This window comes from Charadrius vociferus, unplaced genomic scaffold (genome assembly GCF_000708025.1).
Source record: "Charadrius vociferus isolate BGI_N301 unplaced genomic scaffold, ASM70802v2 scaffold298, whole genome shotgun sequence".
NCBI classification, from domain to species: Eukaryota; Metazoa; Chordata; class Aves; order Charadriiformes; family Charadriidae; genus Charadrius; species Charadrius vociferus.
In genome coordinates, this window is record NW_009649936.1 from 4,407,577 (window position 1) to 4,432,721 (window position 25,145).

At 39.7% G+C, this 25,145-nt stretch overlaps 1 protein-coding gene across 3 annotated transcripts; it reads right to left on the minus strand.

Annotated features, from left to right (window-relative positions):
- Positions 1-10,492: 10,492 nt before the first annotated feature.
- Positions 10,493-24,494, minus strand: U2AF1 (U2 small nuclear RNA auxiliary factor 1). 3 transcript variants are annotated; one of them, XM_009891351.1, is made up of 9 exons: positions 23,312-23,358; positions 23,044-23,100; positions 21,098-21,128; positions 20,441-20,507; positions 16,141-16,190; positions 15,443-15,541; positions 14,117-14,250; positions 13,701-13,793; positions 10,493-11,203 (listed from the first exon to the last, which is right to left on the minus strand). In XM_009891351.1, the coding sequence occupies exons 1-9, from the start codon at positions 23,356-23,358 to the stop codon at positions 11,068-11,070; spliced, it is 714 nt and encodes a 237-aa protein (XP_009889653.1). In that variant the 3' UTR covers positions 10,493-11,067. The 3 variants fall into 3 exon arrangements, with proteins under 3 accessions (XP_009889653.1, XP_009889654.1, XP_009889656.1); XM_009891352.1 differs by lacking the exons at positions 20,441-20,507; positions 21,098-21,128; positions 23,044-23,100 and adding exons at positions 19,567-19,633; positions 24,471-24,494 and having other exon boundaries at positions 23,312-23,399; XM_009891354.1 differs by lacking the exons at positions 21,098-21,128; positions 23,044-23,100 and adding an exon at positions 19,567-19,633 and having other exon boundaries at positions 23,312-23,399.
- Between the last annotated feature and the right edge of the window lie 651 nt (positions 24,495-25,145).

Sequence of the window (25,145 nt, forward strand, 5' to 3'; positions counted from 1 at the left end):
CCCCCAGACCTGGGCCTTCGAAGGCGACGTTGCATCGTGCGCCGGGAGGCAGTGGCCTTAGAGAGGAATAGGCGCGCAGGCTGCTTGTAACCCCCGGGCGCTGCAAGTGTTACTGGCTACCTGCCTCGTTTGGGAACAAAAATAAAATACCCAGCGCATCCGAGGGGGCTGCTGTAAGGGGGTGGGGTCACCGTTGGCTCTGCAGCCAGACACCCCCCGGCAGCCGAACCCCCTGAAAAGGCCTGGGCGGCGCTGCGTCCAGGCACAGGCCTCGTGCTGTCCGTCTTGCAGCTGCCTTGGCAGCCCTGTCTCGGCTTGCCCAAGATCGGCATCAGGGGAGAGAGAGGGCCCAGGCGTCTCTGGGTCTCGTATCAAAGCCTGGAAACACCCAGCCCCGGGCAGGGAGGAGCTGGTGAATCCCCCAGCTGGGAGCTGTGGGCTGGAATTGGTGCCACAGAGAGTAGGTGGGACTGTCTCACTGAAATAAACCCATACTGGTCATTGTACAAGCGGTACTTGTGCCACAAGTCAGGAAACAGGCTTATCCCAAAAGGTGTCAAACCCTAAGCATAACTTCGGAAAATTCCTTTAACACTTAGTTTGAAGCTCCTGTGTTGTCTACAATTTGGCACTCATCTGCTGGTGTGCTTGCTGGCACAGAGGCAGGCTTGCGTATTTCTTGTGAAGGCGCCAGGGCCAGGTTGGATGGGGCTTTGAGCAACCTGGTCTAGTGGAAGGTGTCCCTGCCCATGGCAGGGGGGTCAGAACTAGATGATATTTAAGGTTCCTTCCAACTCTAACCATTCTATGATTCTGTGAAGGAGCAGCCACATCGAACTTTGTGCAGGGCTGTGTCCTAGCTGAATTGGCTTAAACTCCATGAGTCCTTATGGCACCAATACAGTGGGTCCTTATTATGCCCTGATGTAATTACAGCACTTCTGATGGTGTCTGAGAATGTGATAATGAGGTATTGGCCTGGGAAGTTGCTCAGTGTCACGATAGCTGCATCTGCACTGTTGTGAACAGAGCTTTACAATGTATAATAACATGGGCTGCAGGTGAATTTAAGACAGTACAAATTGTCTCAGAGTAATTTGTGACAACCACAAGGTGCTCCAGATTATGCAGAAAGTTTAAAAAAAAAACCAGAAATCCTTACATGAAAGCATGAGACACCAAAAAGGCTTACCAGAGTAAAACACCTCAAGAACATAGCTTGTTGCTGTAGAACATCCAAGCAGCAATTTCTTCCATATCTATAAAAACTACCAATAAAAAGAAAAGCAATTCGAGGTAGCTTTATTTTAGAACGTGATTCCCCCTGAAGTGTTCCATGTGTTCTAGGTAATTGAAGAAGTGGAGACAATTGTATGTCTCCATCTGTACATATAGATACTATGTAGTATAGCTATTTGGACACTATTGCATGCTATATAAAAATAAAAAGTAAGGAACAGGATGTTTTAATCAAGTGGTAAACATGACAGAAGAGACTTTACAACTGGATGTGACTGGTCTGAAGCTGCATGTCTTAGGGTTACAAAGTCAAGGGTGCCTCTGGTAAGAAAATGGACCATGACTAGAATGTGGGGTGAAGTTTATGAAAAAAACACAGGAAAAACACTGAGCAATTAAAAACAAATCAAGAGAAAAGCCAGGTATTTTATATTGGCCCTAAATGAACAGTGACGCTGAGGCAGCTGTTTCATTACATATGCTAAAAATCCACACAAATTACAGGGAAAAATTCATGTTGATGACAAATTACATTGCTTTTTCCCTGCCCCTTTCTAGATCAAAGTAGATGTAAACCTACTTCGAATTCCATGTTGCTATTCTGATTTTCCCAAAGAAAGATTTACTAGAAAATACTTCTGTTAAACAGGACAATTATTTACTTTAATTCACAGTTTGCCTAGCTAATTATGTCTGAAATATGCAGGTAAAGTGAGGTTTGCACAAGTAACCATTAGCCCCACTGGAAAAACATCAATTGGAAAAGCATGTGGAATCAGATTCTAGCTCACACTTGGTGCAGCTAAATTACGGAATGGCACAAAGAGGAATGCAGAGCGTGGAAAACGGTGACGCTAAGAATGCCTGGCCCTTGAAATGGATAACAGAAAAACTGTGAGGCACCAGGACACACGTGAGGCCCAGCCACAAAGCACCACGAAGCGAAAATCCATGAATATTCAGAACGGAATGGGTGCAAGTGTTTGAAAATTGCAGTTGTACCCACAGAGGGTACCCAAGGAGGGATAACCATACCTTTTATGCCTTTCAGGAGGGACTGAGGGAAGAGGCACTGAGTCAGCTCTTCTGTCTGAAAAACTGCCAGCCTCACAGCAGCCACTGCAGCTTCAGGCAGATGGGCATCGACATATGAAATCAGCAGCACAGATGGATTTGTGAGATCCTGTAAAATGTAAAACAGATACCTCAGAGGAGAGTTGCAAGACCAAGTGACAGCACTAGGCGTGTTGGAAACTACCTGAACATAATGTGTGAGGCTAATGAGAGGGATTTGTAATTGCACCACAGCTCTGCACTCAAAATTTTATCTATCTTCTTCACCATGCTAGCAGTAAGGTGAAGGTAAACTAGCAACACTTACAAGAAGGTAGGAGATTCGTCTTTAAAAAATGACTTAAAAGATAACCACAGCGACACCGACCCACACGGTGCCATTGGCACTAACAGCATTAAAATCACTCACGGTGGCTGAGAATGAATACACAAAGCTTTTCTCTACCCCACTGCCTGCTAATTAGATCCTTTATGGCTAAGCCAAATCAGTGGGACACTTAGATTACTCTTCAACCCAGACTTGTGAATAACTCCCATAAATCAGCAGGTCACTTCTAGTTTCATAAGCGGAGCCACTTAAGCCAATTCCTGAGATCTGACAGTTCCTAGGATTAAGTTTCTCCTAAGGAAGAAGAGGAGTTGTGGTGAAGGTTGGTATATAGTCAAAACTATGATTTGATCAGCCTAGTAGCGATGTGACACCCACTGGAATAACATAGAAATAAGCAGCTTGCTTAGAAGTGGCAAGCAGGGAATGTTGTTTCTTGTATCATTGATAAGTAGACACGCTGAAAGCTGAAAAGTTCAAGGAGAGAGATCCCTTGGACAAGTGCAATCAGTGATCAAAGCGAAGGGGGGAAAAAGGTAAACGCTGTTGTGGTAGGATCACTGAAGGAGGAATGTCAGGTGAAAGAGGCTTTTTGTGAGAGACTGATGAAGTCACCCAAAGAACCAATGGTGCTTCAGTGGTACCCAGAGCCCTTTTGGGAAGGGAGAGCACAAGGCCATCGCACAAGCTCATGGAAACGTTTTTATACAAAGGGAAGAAAAAGCAGCCCAAGAAGAGCCACTCCATATTTTAACTGCATGGGAGAGGCCGCAAGCAATTTGGAGGACAGAATCATAGTTCAAAATTATCTTTGACTGACTGGAGAAATGAGATGAGAAAGTAAAACAGGAAGTTGGTCGATAAGGACAAATGCAAAATTTTACAGCCAGGCAGGAACAATCAACTGCTTGAGTAGCCATCTGGACAGCAACTGGGTGGAGTGGAAGGTATAACTATAGTGCCATGCAAACTCAATGTGAGTCAACAAGGCTGTGCTGTTGTGAAAAAAGCAAACGTCATACAGGGTTATGCAAACAGGAATATAGTCTGCAGGACACATGGCACTCTCAGCACTGGTGCACTTCGTTGAGGTTCCATGTCCCATCTGGAAATGCTGCATTTCAAAAAAGATACGGCCCATGTGGGACATGGCCTGAGGAGGACAAGAAAGTTAGAGAGAAACATGGCCCTGGAGGAAAGACTGGAAGAAGTGGAGTTACTCAGAGAAGAGAAAACTGAAAAGAGGCAGAACTGTCTTCACTTAGCTAAAGGGCAACGAGGAAGGGGATAAACCACTTTTCATGTTCCTTCAGAACAGGAGAAAGTGGAAAAGGTCAAAGTTACAGCAAGGAGGATTTAGGCTGAACATCAGAACCACAGCACTGCTCAGGCATGAGGGACCTCAGGAGGACTGCAGTCCACCCTCCTGCTCAAAGCAGGGCCCGTCTAGAGGTCTACCCAGGTTGCTCAGGCCTTGTCCAGTCAGGTCTTGAAGGCTTCCCAGGACAGAGACTGCACAGCCAGTCCAGTGCCTGACTGTCCTCATGGAAAAAACGATTTCCCGACACTCAGCCCTCCACTTTTTCAACTCATGACTTCAGTAAAGATCCTGACTTTTCGTCTTGCTGACCTCCCTGAAGGCATCAGAGGGTGGCTGTTAGGTTCCCCCTCAGTCATCCCTTCTCTGGATTAAGCAAGTCCTGCTCCCCTGGCCTCTCCTCACAGGGCCACCACTCCAGCCCCTGACTGTCTTGGAGGCCCACCCCCCACCAACTCACTCCAACTTACTGATGTCTTTTCCCTACTAGGGGCCCAAAACAGTAGCCAATAGCTAGCTATGGTCCAACAGGTGCCGAGCAGGGGGGGATAATCACTTCCCTCAGTCTGTTGTCCATCCCTGTTCATCCCATCAAGGATGGAGTTCCCCCCCTTTGCTTCAAGGACACACTGGCCTCACATCCAGCTTGCTGCCCACCGTGACTCCCAGGGCCTTACCTGCACAGCTGCTCCCCAGTCAAGCAGCCCCCAGCCTGTGCCCTGCCAGGGGCTGGTCTACCCAAGGGGTAAGACTTTGTCTTTATTCCTTGTCCAGTTTCATGAGGTTCCTGCAGGCCCATCCCTTCAGCCTGTCCAGGTCCTTATAGATGACTGCCTTGTCCTCTAGTGTGTCAGGTGCACCACCCCAGTTTGGTGTCATCCAGAAACCCAATTAGGACACATTCATTTTCTCCTCTAAGTCACTGATAAAAAAATATTAAAACAGGACAGATACCGGCACAGACCCGGTACATACAGTACTTGTAACTGATCTCCAGGGAGGGTATGAACTTTTAATCACTGCCCTCTAAGCCCAATGACCCAGCAGGTTCTTCTCTCATCTGGCAAGCCACCCATGCAGACTGTAATAACCCAGCTTGGATACCAGGGTGGAGTGAGAGACTGTCAGAAACCTTGCTTAAGTCACTGCTAGCACTGCAAGGAGGACATAATCTGCCGCTCTCCCTTAGCTACAAATCTATTCCCTTTGCTGAAGATGTTTTTTCTGTACAGTGGTACAGCTGCCACCACATGTGTGTTTGAGAATCACAGAGTTGTCCAAAAGACCAAAGGCTTGCCTCCTTGGAGGCTGAGCAAGAAGGGCAATTAAATGTCTCTTTGTTGTGGTCAACACGGTCACATGAAAGGGTCAACAATCATGAGTCAAACCCCTCCAGAATGAAAAGACTGGCCCAGACATTAATGAGACTGTTACTCGGTCAGCTTTTGGCCTGTCTTATGCTTTGGAATTTCCCTTGCCCACCCCCAGCCCAGAAACGCAACAATTAACTTTGTATGCAATCCCAAAGCCAGTAGTGCAGTCTGCTCACTTTCCACTTGTGCTTTGTCCAGAAATCAGTTCTTCACATCCTGCCTCAATCCTTTTATCGAATCTCTTCCTCCTGCAGCTCCAGGACTTTTTTCTCCACCAACACAAGAGGAAGCAGATAGGAAGCACCCTCCGTGTTCACATGTGTTCACAAGAGAAGGAGGAGGAATGAATGGAAGATGCAGGACCCTTTTGATCCGTGAAGTGCTCTCTCATCTTTCTCTTAGACACGAGCAGTATTAGCTCCCGAGTGAAACAGGGGTAGGAAGAAAAGGGAGGAGCGGTTGCTCCCACCGGCTCTTCCCACGGCTCTCAGGCCCAGGAGACAGGCTGGTGCACAGGCTGCAGTGGGAGCAGCTCCCTCCCTCCCTTTTTCCCTCCCTCCCTCCGCCTGGCCGGAACCCAAGGCAGCTCCAGGAAGAAAGTGAGAGCGATCTGAAACACGGCCAATGTTCAGTCGCATAGGTAGCACGACTTGAAACGGAGCCAGGTGCTGGCACAAGCACATTAGGCCTGAGCCTGGTAGACTAAAGGCTCTTCTGTGAAAACAAAGAGGCAGGGAGACCAGCTTGTTTGCTATCTGCCTTTCTACCCGCTTTGTCTTGCAGCTCACTGGAACCAGAGCAGAAAGAATTTTATCCTTTTTTTTTTTCTCCAGACCTAACTAAAAGAGCAGCTTTGGAAACAGAAGACCTGGAAGTGACCTACAGCGCACTGATTTCACAGTGCTCCGGAAAACAGCACTCTGCACACCTTCGTCAAAAATGCATGAGTTTGTCCAAAAGGAATCCCTGAATCGTATTAATTTTCTGTTCCTAGTGGGAACAGCTTGCAGAGCTCAATCTTTTTAAGGTATTTGGATCAAAGGGGCAACCATACTCACACAAGCTGCTACAGGGCTCCAGCTCACCCGAGAGGAGTTGCTGACCCCAGCCTCACTCACATCCCACCACTTCATCAGAAGTTACCACCTTTCTGCTCTGCTGATGTACAAACGTGCGTTAACTTGCCTTTGGTCCTGTCAAAACGATCTAGTTAGAAAGCAAACACCAAAACTGAAATTATGAAAAAGTACCGACCCCTATAATTATCCGAGCGCTGCTAAGTAGTAGGCATGTGCTGTCTTAGCAGTTGGAGATAAGCACACCTTTCCCCTTCCCACTTTGCATGTTGAAATGAAGGAACGGGCTACCAGAAGCTAGTCTGTTGATGGCAGATCGGGTTTCTGAGCCCCCGCCATTCAAACCGGATTCCACAAATCCAATTTACAGCTGAAACTTTAGATCAATTGAATTAACACCTCTTTTAGCAGTAAGCTCCAGCAAGAAAACAGGGGCCTTCTAAGGCGGTTCTGCTGCTGCTGCTCAAATGCTATGGGACTGTGGTATAGGGTAGTAGAGTCCTTTCACTAGTAGTCCTTGCTGGAGGTTACAGTTTTATAAGAAATAAAAAGTGACATACATTAACAGAGGATTAGACCTGTATGACTGATAAGCACCTTGCTGACAAGGATTGTCCGCATAGCTGAGGTGAATTGCTCCGTTTTCCTTAAGCATGGATTTAACTAATATTGCAAAAAGAATTTGGAGACCTTCATCAAAAAAGTAACATTGGCTAATCAGATGAATCCAGAAATACTTGTGCATAGTTTTAGAATACATCGTGCATCAATTCAACAGGAAGATGTATTGATCTATTCTACAGACATTTGGCTGCAATTTTGATTTTTTCGAAATGCAACTTCAAGGTATCATCATGCTCTACAGTAATATAGCTCAGCTTCATCCTTGCAATAAACAGCAAACACAGCTTCAAACATTCTCTTCTATGACAGCCTTACCTATGAGGCATTACTTCCTTAGCAGCTGAAGTGAGCGCACACCAACTCCGTTCCGTCTTTTAGCTTTGCCTTTTCCTGAAGCAGACAGGTTTTTTGGGGCAGCCATCACTGCAGCAGCATCAGCAGTTACAAGCATTTGGAGAACGGAGTGATTACCATTCCCCCCCTGCCCAAACTGCTGTGAAAGCAGTTTCATTTCTGATATATGAAAGACAGTTCATTCAGCTTAAGGTGGTGTTGTAAAATAGTGGCAATGGACACAGTTGTTAACACCTGAAGTTTTGCAGCTGGAGCAATGCAACATTAGGAATAATCATCTTTAAAAAGCCATGACCCCTCTCAATTACTCATTTGTTCAATTAAACATGGTCCTTCTGTTAAAAATGTGCTGCCTTATTCTCTACAAAGCACCGCAACAGAAACTTGCAGGATCTCTCAACCAGAACCCTTACCACATAAAAAAAACCCAAACCCAAATGAAATGAAAAACCAAACAATCCCAAAACAAAACCTCAACTCCTAACCCCAAGTTGCACTCTTGGTACTTCAGCTTTGTCAAGTAACTATGGAGAGGTGGTTTTGGGGGGTCTTATTTTTGGTTGGGTTTTGGGTTTTTTTGGTTTTTTTTTTTTTTTTTTTTTTTTAGTTGAAGACATGCTCTACCAGCTCTAAAAAACAGAAGGCAAAGATTCACTCAAAAAATGGCTCGAGCTAAAACTTTGAAACTTGTAGTCTATGTCCTCATTAGTCATTTAAAGAGCAGCATCTCATCTAAAGGAAAGGGATAATTTTTATCAGATTCTTATAAAAAAAGGCTTTATTTTGAACAAGTTTTCTCCATTTGGTTTTACAGTCTCAGCATACATCATATTCATGGACAAGCAGCATTTTCACAGAATAAGAGCCAAATACAAAGAAGAGGAAGCCACTTGGGATTAACAGTTTCAACCTAATTGACTCAGACTTCAGAAAATACTGTATGCTGTCACTTATTTGAGGTAAAGGAATTCCATAAATTAAGATCCACTGTTTAACAGAAGAGCCAACAATGAAATATTTGTGAGAAGTAGGTACCTTTGGGAACGAAGGGGAAAAAAAAAATTTTACTCCAAGACATTGTGAGCAACAATGGAAGGGGGAGGTAGGATTTCCACTTGGTTTGTCTTGGTAAACCAATACAGTTCGGACTACATGTATGTTTAACCAAATTTGTGCAGTTTAAATTTCAAGTTTGATGAATTTTACTGGTAGTCTTAAAAGGTGAACCTAACTGAAGATATGTCATGAGCTTAGTTTATATGCTGAATGCTGTCACTAAGTAATCATTACATAATCAGGTAATGATTGGTGCACGTTTTTTTTTTTCCTTTGAGTATCCAGTAAAATCCATCGCTTTCAGTGCCCATTATGACATATTCCAGTTACGTGGTTAATTTTTGGGTAGCTGTGCAATGAGACCATAAAATGATGCATTTGGTAGAATTCAAGAGTGCTTTCTTAAGAAAAACTGTATTGGGGGGAGAGGGAGAAATCAACCTTCTGCTACCTTTTCACACAAAAATATACCTGCAGTTTAACAGGGTTTAGATAAACAGATGAAGGCCGTTACAGGGACACGTTTATACTAGTTTAAAATTATCTTGTTTAGAGAGCAAATCAGCTTCTGTCATTAATCTGTGCAAAAGAAGATCTTAAACACTATCCGCATTATACTATATACTGTTTTAAAAACCAGAAAGCCTACCCTCACCTTTTTGACCTTGAGATTTGAATTAGGCTAACAATCCTAAATCTTACTGAAGAGGAAATGGAACTGGATTAATATCCAGTCAACTGCAAGAACTAAATTATCAATGTTAAATTCCTAATGTCTGGCAGAAATAACACAGATTTCAGTTCAGACATCTAACGCACTGTTCAATTTCTTCCAGTGGAAAAAAAGCGCAAAATTTGATTTATGTACTTGCAACAAAACATTATGTGAAGATAGCTTCACTGCTTAGAGAGATACATTTCTTTAAAAAGGTTACTGGCAAAATAAATTTCACAATCTGGTTGGCTAAACCATCCATTGCAAACAAAGTAAATTCAAATCGAATTGGTGCAAGAATTTAGTTGTAAGAGGCAAAGCAGATGCATTTCAAAAAGATCATTTTTAAATATTTTGTTTGCCAATACCAAGTTCCAGTGAGCAAAATGGTTTTATACTTATTTTAGAGGCAGAGAGAAACTGGTTTGGTAATCTCGCTATGTAACACTTCCATATCCTTTCCTTTTTTTTTTTTTTTTGAATAATAATCAAAGAGCAGATTTACCATGTAGCAAGTTATCTGACTCGGAACTAAAAAAGCACTAGCAAATTCTCTCCCCCACTGGAAAGCTATATTTTATTACGTAGCTTCAGGTACATTAAGTTGTACCTTGCAGAAGTATGACCGCTGACCAAAATTTCTTACCACACTACACTTTGAATAAAAGCAGACATGAATGAAGTTAAACTAAGTCAGCCATTGTACAATTTGCCTCTCAAGATGTTCCAGCAACATTTCAAGTACAGCTTTAACCCCTTAAGAGACACACAACCTACAATATATAGCTTTTGTGCAATTCAGTTAAAACTCAGGCAGAAAAAAAATGTCTTGTTTGTGAAGAAACTGCCATTAGCTTTTTTTAGCTAACATTCATTAGCTTTTATCGCACTTCAGACTACCAGAAAGCAAGTAAAGGTAGAAAAAAAAAAAAATATTTTCCACTAGCATCCAATTAGTTTCCTATGACCTTGAACACTAACGAAATGCTTTTCCTTAAATGACAACTCAGAGAACATAGAGTGGAAAAAAAAGAAATCAGTCTGTTCGGAAATTTGGTACTTGCATTTAGGACCTCACATTTCCTTCAATAGATCCTACGTGTCATGTTGCATGGAGCATGAGGTTTTTTTTTTTAAAAAAATCTCACCTATTATGCCTATTATCAATCACTGCAATCAAAATATAACTTTTTTCCCCACACTGTGCTAGGCAACTTTCTTCCCAGCCAAAGAGAAAGGATTTAGTCAAGAATCATAAAAAAAAAAATTGAACTATGAACTCTGGCACAGCCCGGAGTAGCAACTCAACTACTCCAGAGTGCTTAGAAAATAGGCTTTAGATTTTACACCAGGAAATTGGATTTATTGTAAATGCCACAGTCACATTGATAGACAGAGCACAGACTTCTGGTAACAAACAAACATACATTTTTGTAACTAAGCGTTTCTACTTGGTAAATAAAAGCATTTCGCACAGCCTTCCTTTTAAATGTGCCTAAACTAACCTAAATAAGCAGACAGCATAGCAGAAAAGGGAAACTTATGTGAGTAACTGTTTCTTAAGCAGTATATTATTTTTACTATGTATATAATATTTTATATTATATACACACACATTTTCATCAACAGTTCAAATTATACCCGAATAAAAAAAAACCAAACAAAAACAGAACTGGCGCTCCTCCAATACATTTACCACCTTTCCCTCAGGCATAGTTAATCCAGGTATTTGTCAAGTTAGAGGAATGACAGTTAAAAAGACTCCCCCCACAAGAAACAAGTTACACAAAGAATACTGTATCACTACAAATTTTTTATTCAGAAGCCCATCTTTAAAAAAAATCTCATTATGAACTTGTTTGGTCAAACTACAACACTTTCTAGCAGACATACAGTAAAAATGGCATGGCTCAGAATCGACCAGATCTTTCACGATCTCTTGACCGCCTCCTATCACGTTCACGTCCTCCTCCTCCACCACCACCTCCACGACCACGATCTCTGGATCTAGACCGACGTTCACGGGACCTCGACCTGGATCTATGCCTTCAAAGAAAAGTTTAGATATTTTATTGTTTCATGACATTCAGCAATTTACTTGCAGTACCACACAGTTGAACGCTTACGGATATAAGTAATGAGGAAGAAAGACAAAGTACTATTAGAAGGATTGGTAAATAGGCACTCAGGCTGCAAAAACGTGTATTTACAAACTGAACAAACTTAATACCAAGGAGTCAAACCACACTGTTAAAAGACTCAACTGTTTGCTGCCAATCATCCATTATAATGGGTGTGCAAAACTTAAGGAAAGGCATGTAGGGGAACCACATGCACCGTTACACAGCTGTTAATTAAAGAAGAGATGGGGACACCTGCTTTTGCAGTTATGAATTGCTCTTAACAACACACAGCAAAAGTCTACAACTGTTTGTTAAGTCCACTCCTGTTAAATCAACTGCATTAATTAGCAATTACAACTCGGTTCCTTTTCCTTCTTTTTTTTCTCTAGCCCTCTCCCCCTCCCAGAAGCCATCAGCATTTGCAAATAATCTTCCCTGCCTCTGAGGTCGATGACTTAAATTCAGGGAGAAAGCTAAAACCACCCAGAATGGTACTGCTAACACAGCTACTATGGATTTATAGCTTATATGGCACTTGTCAAGGAAAAGAGTGGTTTGAACGTTTTTAAGCATTTTTAGAAAAGTCAATTTTATAAAAATAGGTAAACAGTACAGTTTTAAATAGGTGTAGAAATTACAGCAAAACTAAAAAGCTCAGAGAAATGAATGCTACAAGTCATAAGTTTGCAGAATGTTGTTCCATGGTGAGATGGTTTGACATGGGAGTGTGTGTGGTGACAAATTTTACTATGATGGAGGCACATGCATAACTCTTGTGTACCACTGGGCTGTCCAGAATTATTAAATTAACCTATTACTCAAAAGTTCTGGTTTACCCTCCTTTTTTCTAATTGAAAAACTTCTATGTATTTCATTCCATGTAGAACTACTTTCAGGTCAGTCCAGTTTATACAATCTACCAGTGAAACCCCACTGACAAGAACTGATTTTTTTTGTTATATCAAGCCTTACTGCTGAACTGTAACAGCTTTAGCCACACAAAGAATTTAAATAGGGCCAATAAAGACAAAACTGGATGGAGGACTCAGCTATTTTATTTGTTTTACCACAGGCTGAAATTAGGCTATGGGTAAAACAATCATGTTTTACAGACAAACACACAAGTCTGATCTTTCTTGCAATAAAAGGTGATACCTTCTAATTAGCCTTACTATGTCCCAGAGATTCAGATGCATGAAAGTGACCAAAAAGGCTAACACAAAAGCATACTTTGTCTTTTTCATAAATCATTCAAACATCTTAAAAGCTTACATTTTAGCTTAAATGAACATTAATTGTGATATTTTAGGAAAAGTATTTAGGCACAAATACATGTGCCTAAGCAACACAATCTACATTTTCCAAAGTTAAATTCATCCTTACAAGTTCTAAGACACTGCCAATTAGAGACATTTATAGGAAAAACATGTTCACAATCTCAGGCTCCTTCGGTGATTGAAAGAAACCTACAAAATTGTGCTCCATATAAAAGGAAACTCAACAATTTTGCATGTGTATCCTAAATAGCAAGGTCTTAAAAGCAAGCAGATTGAATCCAGCTCAGAGTGAACCATCCACAAGACATCATAGTAACAGCAGCAGTATAAGCCTATCTACAAAGTACATAAATAAATAATATAAATATATTTATCACAATCTTTTTTTGCCATTATGCAAAATTACTATTCCTTTGCCCTACCGAGAGCTCCTATCAAGAAGGGTCACATCGTGAGGCTAGCATTAGTAAAAAGTGAGCTGAATACAGTGACTGCCTGTTACTAACACTAAGGAATGAATACGCGATAGAAAAGTTAGCCATTAACTGTTAAAAACAAATAAGGTTGGGAATTGAATATAATCTATAGATATGCTGGACTGTGCATAATGCTGGAAGTGGCCAATCTGATCCTGCCAAAATGCCCATTAGCCATGTAGCCTGCTTTTAACAGAGACCACTAGCAAATACATTTAGAAGACAACAAAATAGTGAAGAAGCATAAAGCAATACTTCTCCTAAATAACATCTGCCTGTAACAGTTGGCAGCATGGAGATCTGAACCACAGGCAGGTCCTACCTACTTAGTAACTCAGTGAATATTCTCCTTGAAGCCTGCCTTCTCTTAAAGCCACATCAACCTTCAGCATCCACAGCACCACAGAGCAAGAAGCATCGTAACATGGTTGGGTGGTTTTTTTTTCGTTTTTTTTTTTGTTGTTGTTGTTTTTTGTTTTTGTTTTTTTTAAACACAAACTTATTCCTTTGTTCTAAACTGGTCGCTTGCTAGCTTTATTTGACACTTTCATTGGCATGTGTCAGAACCACATCAGAAAAAACAAAAGGACTGAAAGATTTGCCTTCAGAATTTTCAGCCACTGATCCTTAATTTACCTGTTTTAATCATGTTTAAAAACAAACTTACTTTTTACGACGACGCCCATATAACTCACGTCTTAGCTCTCGAGAAATGGGCTTCAAATGCATGAAGTTGCAGAAACCTCCTCGTGTACACTCTCTGAAACAGAATTCAAGAGACAGTTAAAATCCCCAGCTCTACACCACACCTGTTTGCCCTAAGCCCTAGTGGACCTCAAGCCACATCTTAACCACCTCTAGCATTAAAAACGGTAAATTGCAAGCACCATTTATGACACTGACTCACTCCTAGATCAAAATCCTAAATATGGCAAAAGTCAAGAGGTTAACTGTAGGTCCTCTATATTAACACGACCTGAAGTGGTTTTCTTCCTACACTAAGCTACACGTGAAACCCACACCCAAGCAACCACCCTGTCTTTCAAAGATACTGTCATTGGCAAACAGGAAATCACATTTTACCCCATTTCATATTGACGGCAACAGGCCTCTCTGAAGTCAGTCACAGGTGAAAGCTCAGCATGAATGGGCTGTCCATTAAACCAGCGGTTGTTCAGGTCGATCACAGCCTTTTCTGCATCTTCTTCACGGCGAAACTAAAAGCAAAATTAACATTTTCTTATGTTATAGAGAAGCAACAGAAGTAGATCAAATATTCTTATCAAATCAGTTGTGCAGTATCTGGGGCTTAGGACTAATAATCAAACTAGAAGCTACTTCAGAGTTCCTGGGACAGTCAACCAAATCAAGGGTAAAGATGCTAGCTTTTCATTAATCAGGACTCGGGGCTAATCACAACATCGATATTTCCCCTTAATAATGTTCTACTTAGTCTTTCAAGTACTATGGCTTGTATTCAAAGATAGATACGAGACATTGTGTTTTCTCAGTACAACTTTAAACAAAAAGAATGCTTAAGCATACTTTCTAGAACACTAATGCTCCAAACTTAATGGATTTTTTTCAAACATTTAAGAGAAACCTGCATGAGAACTGAAGCTCTCATTCACTTAAATTAGAATTTACAAAAATCTGATCCTGCAAAACTTGAGTGTTAAATTCCTTCTCACAGCTAATCAACTGAAAATTTTTAAAAACAACTTTTATTTCTGATTATGACCTACACAGCTGAGAATTTTAGGCGTGAAATTACTTTCCAGTTAAGGGAATGTACAGTAAAAATATTCAAACGAGCTCTCACACACCCCCAACACTGTGTACACACAATAGAATTTCTGAAAGGTGACAACTCTGTACTCATTATTCAAGAGATACCAATGATTTTTAATAGCCAAACCTAAGTGCACCAGTTTGCACCAAAAACCACCCAGCTACTGCCAAATGTAACTTGGTTACAAGGTGTTTTGTTTAACTGAGAAATTAGAAAATAAATGCACCTGTTGAAAATAAACACACCTGTTGCGAATAAACCTCTTCTCATAATGAAGTGCTTAAAAGCCAGAGTGGTGGGAAGACAGAGCCCAAATTAATCCTGGCAAACTAAACAGTCCAGCAGTGGTGACTGTGTTTGTAACAATGTAAAAAAAAAAAAGCGTTAATCTTTATGAAAGTGACAGAGATTTTGACTATCAAGAAAGCTTCTCTTTTAAAATTTTTCAGATTCTATTAACATTTTCACTCTTTCTACCTTATATTGTGAAGTTGGAGAGGAGCTTACATCCTAAAGAACTAGTCCCAAAGTCTACAAACATATAGTAGCTTTTTAAAATTATAAATCAATAAATACAACCTCTATTAATTATATATACATGTCTCTCTTTATCCTACCTTTACGTATACATTTCCAACTAGATGATCTCCAAGGTTATCGCAAACATTCATCTCCTCAACTTCACCATATTTTTCTTCCATTTCTGTGAAGACCTCCTAAACACAAAGCAACCAATTAGCAGCATATTAATTACAAGTACAGAAGTATTGCATTTAACACTTGGTAAGTACACAAGAATGCCTGCATTAAAAAAGGCAAAACAAGAAACTTTTTTTTACATTTTTGATTTTAAAATTAGTACTTGCTTGGCCTGTACTGTGTCCATCTGTAAGTACAGCACCAACAGGATACAATAAAAAGCTATGGAAAACAGTAAGCATACAGTATTTACAGAATACGTAAGATGTACTGAAAACACTACATATAAGCCTTGGTGATATAGTTTTATTGGTATAGAAGCAAACTAAGTAATTATGTTTATTTTAAATTTACAGGAAAGAAGGGGACTATGGAATCAAAATGCTACATCACTTAAGTTGCTGATTTTTAAACAAAGGCTATTATAAACGGTGAAGCTGAAGACAAACCAAAGGTTATACTAGGAAATATTTAGCACTGAAAGTTTCATATGAACACCTGAGGAAACAAGCACTTTTCTCTGAATCCATCTAATTGTGGTATATACACTGAATCTAACTCATTTGTGTCATCAAATCCATGAACACTTTAATGCATTTTTACATCTTTCACATACCTCAAAGAATTCATCGTAATGTTCCTGCATCTCAACATCACTCACAGCACCTGTAAAAATCAAGAGTCATATCAATTAGAGCCTATAAATAAGGAAGAAGAGATTTTGATCATACTACAAAACAATCTAGAGAGGCCGTCTGGAGCATAAAAGACACCATACAGCATGGAGCTAACTAATAGGAATATTAAAAATAAGTATGTGTGAAGAGCTTCGAGCCCCTGAAGTAGTATGTCAAAACGTTACATTGACATGATCAAACCAAAACAAGTTTTAATCAGAACCAAACTTGTATGCCATAAATTTAAAGGAAGGGGAAGGAATTACTTTGAAATATCATTTAAATTTAATGTACAGTCCCACCTTCTATCTACCAACAATTTTACCTAAACAGAAGGCAAGTGCTTTGTCACATTTGCATATTTTAAAGCATGGTAACAATTTAGTGTTCCTCTTCCTAAAGGCAGAATTTCATTTTAACACATCCACCTCGCCAGCATTTACACTAGAATTTGAGAGTTCACAATGTAACATAGCCCAGAATTATATTTTTTTTTTAATTTGCTCAACATAGTTATTGAAATGACACACTTTTCTCAGTGCCCTCAAAGAAGGGTACCATAATGCTTTGGAATAGAGAGCAAATTTCTAATTTAATTTTGAATATCATTTAATTTTTCTGTAGTCCTGCAGAACACTTTTTAATGCAAGACAAGCCAGCCATATATTCAGTTTAGATTATTTTCATGCTCCAAGGTGGACTTTACAAATGAGTGCTGCTTGCCTGCTGCTATTAAAAAAAAAAAAGATTAAGTTTGGCTGATTTTTCAAAGCTTTAAGAATATAAAAATGAATTTATTTCTTCCAGTCTACAGCATTTTAAACTACATTAAGCTCTACATGTTAAAGCCTAATGTATTAGCTCTTCAGTAGCTAAGTGGTTTATTAAGATCAAGCGGAGCCGTTTTAAAAGGAACCCTGCATTTTATGCTATAAAAATGTCCTAGCCTTTAAATTACAAACACTACTGTTTTAGTTCACAGAACGTGAAAGAGAAGAAGCTGAGCCAACAAAGCTGAGTTTATTCACTTCGGGCTGCTAGGAAAAAAAGAGGTGCTTTGGGCTCAGCCATTTTTGGCTAATACTACCATTTGGACAAACTTTACTTTTTCTTTTTTTTTTTTTTCCCCTGCAAAGGCTCTAATATTAACCAGCCACACTGTCTGGAACTGTAATTACTTTTCTTTCACCCAGCTCACCTCCTGAAGGCGGCCAAGCGGCATTCGTTACATAGTTTAGGCTAACAATGTTCTGCATTGATGTTTGCTTTTAAGAACTTTCTTCTTCCCCATGGTTATATAGCAAATTAAGGAAATATCAAACATTAAACCAGTATTTCTAGACAGTTTAATACTTAACTATATTCCCAAGGTTCTGCCAACACCATTGATAACAGCTTACTAATACCTAAGGATTTTTCTTTTTTTTTTTTTTAAAGATATCAGACAGAGGCTTTGTGAGCCACACAGGGAATAACTACTTTTTACAAGATGGACAAGTGTTAAAAACTTATAAGGAGATCCCATTGTCAAATTAGGAGATCATAAGCAACAGTTAGTTAATGACTACTTGAATGTCCTTCTAAAGCAGGAAGCATACATATGCACAGGCTTTACAAACATTCATATTCCAGGGCTACCGGTATCTGAACCTTGAGAAGCCCAATTACTAATTAAAATACTCAGGAAAACTATTGCTGTTCAAAACTAAGGTTAATCCTCTACGACGGCAATAGAAAGGAAGACAGTTAAGCAACAACAACAAAAGCATTAAATAGCTACCCAAGTTATCCATTTAAAATACATGCAGTACTTCAGTAGGGACAAATACCAAAAAAGGGAGCTGGGAGTTTCAGCAAACCTACTGATAACAGAGCTCCAGCTCTACCACAGAAGGTACAGCTGGGCTCCATTAAGTGTCTACCCGCTTGTCAAGGCAAACTAAAGTTGGATACCAGCATTTAGAACACTAGAGAATCTCTGTTCAAGACTCTTGCAGCTGTACAATCTAAACAGCTCCACAGACCAAACTGCTGTAACTCTGTGCAAATTAGTTACCAGCGCATTGAGATTGTAGGGACGGAGTGGAAATACCCAACTGTACAGTTTTTGGTTTTCTGAAACAGCGTTAACTACTAAGCATCTGCATCAAGAAAGCCTAGAAACCAATAGAACTGTTTAAGCGTCTAGACAAACTTATATAGCTCGTTACATATCTAGCTTGATTGTGTGACAAAAACCTCAAATTACTTAATTGGGCCGTTATTACTTTTAGAAGCAGAAGAGACAGTGTTGACTTTTAAGTTAGTGGCTGATTTCACAAAGCATGTCTAATCAAATGCTGGTAACTAATCTGGACTAGTCTGTAATCCAACAGTCAAAAAAATGAATAACCAAACAAAGCTTTATTACCACACAGTCAATGTTCACTTCAACAAGAAATATTAGTTAGAAAATAACACCGATCCTTTTTGGTCCTACAACTTTTTTTTAAATTATTATTTTGAAATCTTATTCTAATGTTGATGATTGAATCACAATGATAGATCAGTAATCACAGATCAACAATCCTGGTCATTTAACTTCTGCCAGTCTCACAGCAGGTGTGTTTTCTTACGCCCATTCCTACCTCATGAGGAGTCATTAAATTAGTTCATGACCATACCCAAATGCCTTCCCCCTCCACAAAAGAATTTTTAAAGATATATTTTCCTAGGTAAATATGCAACTTAGTTTTGGAATTTGAATTTTCAAAGCATGGAAGGCATTTTAAGCATGCACCTATCCCAAAGGACAGCTGCCAGAAGGGAAGCGTTTGTCAGTCAAAGTGTATTCTTCTAAAGTAGACTCTAAACGGAAGCTGCATTAACCTAGGACAAATTTCTGCATGCAGTCTGAAAAGTCTCAAATTGAAGTTCTCTTAGCATTTACAGAGCAGGAAATTTGTTCTGGATGAAGTCAATGTGTCATTGTCCTGCTCTTTGAGACAGTGGAACCTAATGGATAGCACAAAACATACAGAAAAGCATTCCTAGGATGCAAGCAACTGGCAGGGAGAAAGGTGGGGGGAAGAAAGCAGTGCAACTAAGACTGCTTTACAGGGGAAGTACAATTTCAACCCTTTTTGATTTAATAGATGGTATTCAGATTCCCCTCAGTTTTGGGAGTAGGGAGGAAGGTGAGCAGCACAAAAAAGTTTTAGGGTTTTTTTTTATTTTTTTATTTTTTGTGTGTGTTTGTTTTGGACACATTTAACGAAACGTGGTCAGTTTGATCTGTTAAACTAAAATGGTAGACCAGCTTAAGTCGACACTGAGCTCTGACAATCAAGCCCAGGGAACCAGTGAAGGAACTTGTATGAACTTACAGCGCAAACCGTCAGCAGACTGGGAAGAGTTTTGAGGGTTACGGTAAATGTTCAAGAGGGCAATGGTCTGAAATACAAAACGCAACAACTTTATATTATGGAAAATAATTTTAACAAGAAACCGGTTTCCTTTAGGGTCGCTTTAGCCGAGTCTGTGCTGAAAAGAGAGGTGGTTATTCTCTCCCAAGAAGGAGAACTTTCACTTAGCTGGTGGCCTTTCTGAATCAACCTAACACTGTAAATAATAGAGATCTCATGATGCTCCATTATTGTATTTTATTTTTTTTTTTAATTTTATTCACCAACATAGAGGGGTTTTGCAAGATTTCAGGTAGGTATGTAATAGATGGCATCCAGACGCAGTATTCAAGTTACAAGCATAGTAATTTGAATCTAGTTTTACTGAGTGGTTTCTTAGTAGCAAAACCCCAGGAAAAGAAGTAATACAATAATTACAGCATAACATGAAATCTCCATTTTCCTAAAAGCGTTAAGATGAGAGAAAACCCACAGTTTTGGGAAACTTACCGTACATCACATATATACCTATTTTTTTTTTATTTTGGTTAAATCAAGAATTTGAGAAATGTCTGCAGGTTAACCCTCTAAATGAATGCAGAGTTACTAAGAAATGAGGTTCACTCTGCAGTGCAAAAGAGAAACTGCATCAAGTCCAATTTATGCAGTCAGTTCTGCATTCTGAATTGCACACATTTGACAAGTTCTTGATCTATGCGCAAGAAGAGTTCCGTCACTTGTCCTGTTTGCAACAGCTTTATGTCAGCAGCTCAGAAGCCAACATTATTTTCTCATAATTAGGAGTGGGCTCTTTAACACCATTCTTTAAAAAAATTTCTCCAACTGTGGGACTTACAGTGTGAGCCGTCAGCCGTCTGTGCACTGTTTTGGGGGTTACGATAGATGTTTTGAATCAAGATGGTCTGCGGGGAAAAAAAATAAAAAGGGGAATTCTACTGGCTGCTGTGCATATAATAGACAATTGCAAAGAGACAACTTGTTTGCAAACAGCTAAAAGTAATATTTTAAAGACTTCCTTTTGTATTTGCAGAATATCTTCCAAAATTGCATCCAGACCATCATATTATGAAAACAGTTTTAATTAACCACCAAGAAAGAGCTGCATTTGTCTCAACAGCTATCCTCAAAATGGGAATTGCGAGGCACAGTAACCTAAGATGTCAAACTACATGATATTATGGACATGTCTAGCTTTCAAGACCAGATTCATTACTGTAAGTCTGGGGGGAGGGAGGGAGGGGAAGTAGTGTTATGTGCACAGCATATAATACATAATGCCACCAAGTCTAAAACATTACACCAGACAGTAAAGTTTTTAGGCAAGAACTAAGTCTTATTTTGTGCATCAAGAATTTCTTGGTGGAATTTCTGTTTAAATAATATAATAGCATCATAGGTTCACAGGTTTCCGATCCTTCAAATAAGGACAATATCCTTTTAGCCCTTCTGCTTTTTACTTGAAGAATTAGCCCAGGCAGACTTGAAACCTTACATTTGTACCGTTCTTCTTAAAATCAAGTTGTCTGAAAAAACAAACCATGTTTAAGTTAGTAAACTAATATTACAAAAAAATTCCAAACGTCCACATCACTGTAAGCAGCTCAAAAATTGGAATTTGATTACTTAAAATACAAGCTCAACGTTAGTTAGTACAAATCACAATCCCCAAATAATTTTATCTTACACATTATTATTAGTCACAGTAAGAATTCAGAACTTAAAGAAGTCACAGGACCAGCAATGTCATACCTACATACGCTGCCCACTTAACATGTAAAAAATGCATAACATCACATTTAAAAAAAAAAAATATAAATAAATCACACACTTGTTTTATCACGGGTATGGTCATACCAACCAAAGCTTTGTGCTTCCATGGCCCAGGTTTTAAATACCTATGTTTTAGATTACAATTGGAGAGAGCCAGAAACACGCATATAGTTACAGTGTTTCTGCTGATTGGGGTAATTTGATCACCCTGGATTGCACGACCTTTCCTAACACAGCTCTTCTACAAAGTAGCTGCACCAGCAATAGCAACACAAGATAAAAATATTGTGCCAGTAACTTCCCATTAGTAAGATATCTGTTCTATTTTCTATCACAGCTGATTATCAATCCGCATACAAATAAAGATTTCTGTAGCAAGCCCTACACATCTGCCAGGTACATTTGAGATGTTACAATACAGCATGTCTGCCACGTGCGATGCTGTAGCGGTCACAGACATCACTGGATGAATGTGACGTGCCCTGCTGACCTACTTCAGCCGCCATTGCTTACCAGTTTCAAAAGCAAAGGTACAGACTGCACTGACAGAGAAAACTGTTGTTGCACATGAAGATTTTTGTAATAATAAAAAAGTGGGTTCTTTTTGTTTTGTTTGGTTGGGGTTTTTTTAACTTAAAGACAACTACTGTGGAAGTTGTCTAATTTAGAAATATTTTCTAGTAGCCAATGACCTAAATTCAGGTCTGTATATAACCAATCACATTTCAGCACGCTTTCCATGTAGGTCAGCAACACGGAGCAGTTTTGAAAATGGACAATATTCTTTCTGTAATATAATACTTACATTAAAAAGTATTAAGTTCCCAGCAGTGGAAAACTGTCTTTGTAGATAACGTACCAGCAGCAGTCCCTATCGATCAGTTACCTAGACAGGCTCCCCCCAAGAACTATCCTGTCCACTCATGCACTCGCACAGTTTAACTTCATAAGCACCACTGCTCTGAACTCCAGTCACAATGATAGTACATGCCTCCCTATTCTCAAACCAACACCAGCCCACCACTCTAATCAATCCTGCTCCAAGACAGCTAAAATGAACTTGCAGAGGACTCCACTGCTGTGTAAACTTTACCTTTGTAGGTAAAACTTGCTGCTAATGCAACAACTGCCTTCCATAGGCACTACTTATCATATACAATACTCCTAAAGAAAAATCGATTTACCTGTATACCTTGACAATCAGCAGTGATAGAAAAAGGCAAAGCATGCAGTTCTCCAGGAGTGTAATTTCTGACAACTACAGAGCTCATAATAATAAAAACCCTATCATCCACTGCACCTCTTTTTGGGTTTTTTGGCAGTCACACATCATGTCTCTAACAATATTCACATAGCCAAAGAGTAAATAATCTGTCAAGTCAACTGACATATACACCCTCATCAACCAGGCAAATTGTTTTCAAGAAACAATTCTTTCAAATTCAAAGCGAGTATGTAAGTTACTCTTGAAATTTAAGAGCCTGGGTCAGAGAGCAAATATAACAACAGAAGAGTGGCTTTTATTTATTAATTAGTTTTCTTCTGTTATATGCATAAAGGATTTAAGTCTACACCTTTGAGATAGGCAGAACATGCTGCCACTGTTTGCGATTAAAAAAAACCTGGGATGGTTTAAGTGCCTAAACACCACTGAGAAGGCACACTCACCTGAGAGTTAGCACTGGTTGGTCTCTACTACAGGCAAGCTTACAACAGCATCGCTTCCTGCAGCCATTAAGGGTGACAGGAGATAATTAGAAATGCTGGGAGAAGTAAATGGAATACCCCCAAAAAAGCAAAAACCCATATAAACTGGGGCCAAAAGTGAACTAGTTAATCTGGAGCTCGGTAATTATTCACTTGTATCTGAGAATCTATGTTTTAAAGAAGCAATGATGTACTTCCACAAGAAAGAGAAAACACAAGGAAAACAAACCTGGCTAAATGTTGGTTTGTTGTGCAACCGAGAACATCTGTCTCCATGACGACAAGCTCCGATTTTGAAATAAAATGAACAGTTGACTCTGCAAGTGAAAAAAACAAAGTACTTACATACTGGAATAGAAAATATACAATTCCTATAAAACATATGCCCTAAATGCCTTTAGCTTGCGCGGAGAAGTAACACAGAAAAAAAATCAAAACAGCATAGATATAGGAAAGCATTACAGCAAACCTGTTCATACTCATTCCTCTTTACCCCTAATTTACCGGAAGTCATCTAGTCAATTTCACCCACTACTCAAACCCAAAGTGCATTCCTAAGGCCACCAGGGACAAACAGGATCACTACTGCTTTACTCCACTCTTGTCTATCAGTTTCACTGGGTGATGGGATGGGAAATAATGTGAAAAACAGTCTGAAAAGTTATGCTATGAGCTATATGTTTGTGTCTTAGTTCATGCAATTCCCTAGTCTAAGCAATATAACCTGCTTTAAAGCTGAGACAGTTGCACCTACCTAATGTTTTATAAACCACCTGTTTAAATTTATACTCTAAGGGTAACTCGGACTGCTGCCAACACAGTATTTGAAATAATTCAGGTAAGAGAAAAATCATGCTACAGAGAGAATACACATAAGCAAAGTAAATTCATTTAATTAAGCCATTTCTATGAACGTAGTTAATAATTGAAAAAAAAAATTAAACGCTTAATTTTAACTCAAGCTTTTCTTGAATTAACTATCATCTCATGACACCTTCAAAACTATGCTGGTTTAGGAATGCCAGTAAAACTCTCACATATAAGCATAATTGACATGGGACGATGGAAGAAAACTATAAGGAGTTTAGTTACCTTGACTGGGAGAACTGAATGAAAAATTCTAAAGGGCAAGAAAACTATTATGGGCTATATATGGGTAAGTGAAATATAAGAATTTTCCTGGAAGAAAGATTATTATTCCCATGCTCATAGTTAACACCAATTCTTTCCACAACCCTGTGTAACTAACATCAGCTCATAGAGGGGAGGAATATTAAAGTACTAAAGCATATCTCATCTCTAGCAAAACATTCTACTGTTAAATTGTAACATGCTTAATTCTTCATTACGTTTTTGAAAATATATACTTAGCATTACAATATACTTACTGTCTTTTCTGACTTCTATCCTGAAACAAAGAAAATACCTAACTATAAAATTTCCCATATTGCCTTCAACTTCAACACTTTCTGAAGTGTTGTGCTTGCTTTTTGAATAGAAAATAAGACCAGTACAGAAATTGCATGCGTGCTGTATTGGCATATACTAATACTGTTGAATGCATTACATCAGAAAGGCTGCTACTGTAACAGAGCTCAAGAGAGGCTGCCAATACTGCTTTTCTGACAGTCAGGCGAACTGGAACCAGCACGCAGCACTACAAAGCAGAAGGAAAGCAGAAGCCTCACGGCCAGGGGCTGACAAGAGTAATTTAGTCCAGCAGCACATCGATGCCCCCTTTCATTTTTACGAGCAGAAAAAACACGTTGGTTTGGTCAGGCCGACGGTGACCAAATTCTCGTTAGGAGGGTTTTGTAAGTATGCTTCCAACAACCAGAGAAACTAGAGACGTTCCCGACGCGTGGACGGCTGCAGGCAGAAGCCTGAGAGGATCAGGATGCAGCAGTCGGGGAAATCCTCCGCACCCTGGGGAGGGGGGAGAAATAACCAGTCGCTGTCCTTGCAGCAGAGCGGAAGCTCTCGGGCTGCTGCGAGGGGCAGAGACGCGAACAAAAGGGGAAGGAGAGGCCCTTTCCGGCGGGCGGCGGTGGCGGGAAGCTCGG

Excerpts from the sequence above, each read along its gene's own strand:
- U2AF1 (XM_009891351.1), bottom strand. The coding sequence starts at position 23,358 with ATGGAGACAGATGTTCTCGGTTGCACAACAAACCAACATTTAGCCAG. Across the intron at positions 16,191-20,440 it reads GACGGCTGACGGCTCACACT|GTGCTGTGAGTGATGTTGAG; the intron begins GTAAGTCCCACA and ends TGATTTTTACAG. Across the intron at positions 11,204-13,700 it reads TATGGGCGTCGTCGTAAAAA|GCATAGATCCAGGTCGAGGT; the intron begins GTAAGTTTGTTT and ends TTTTCTTTGAAG.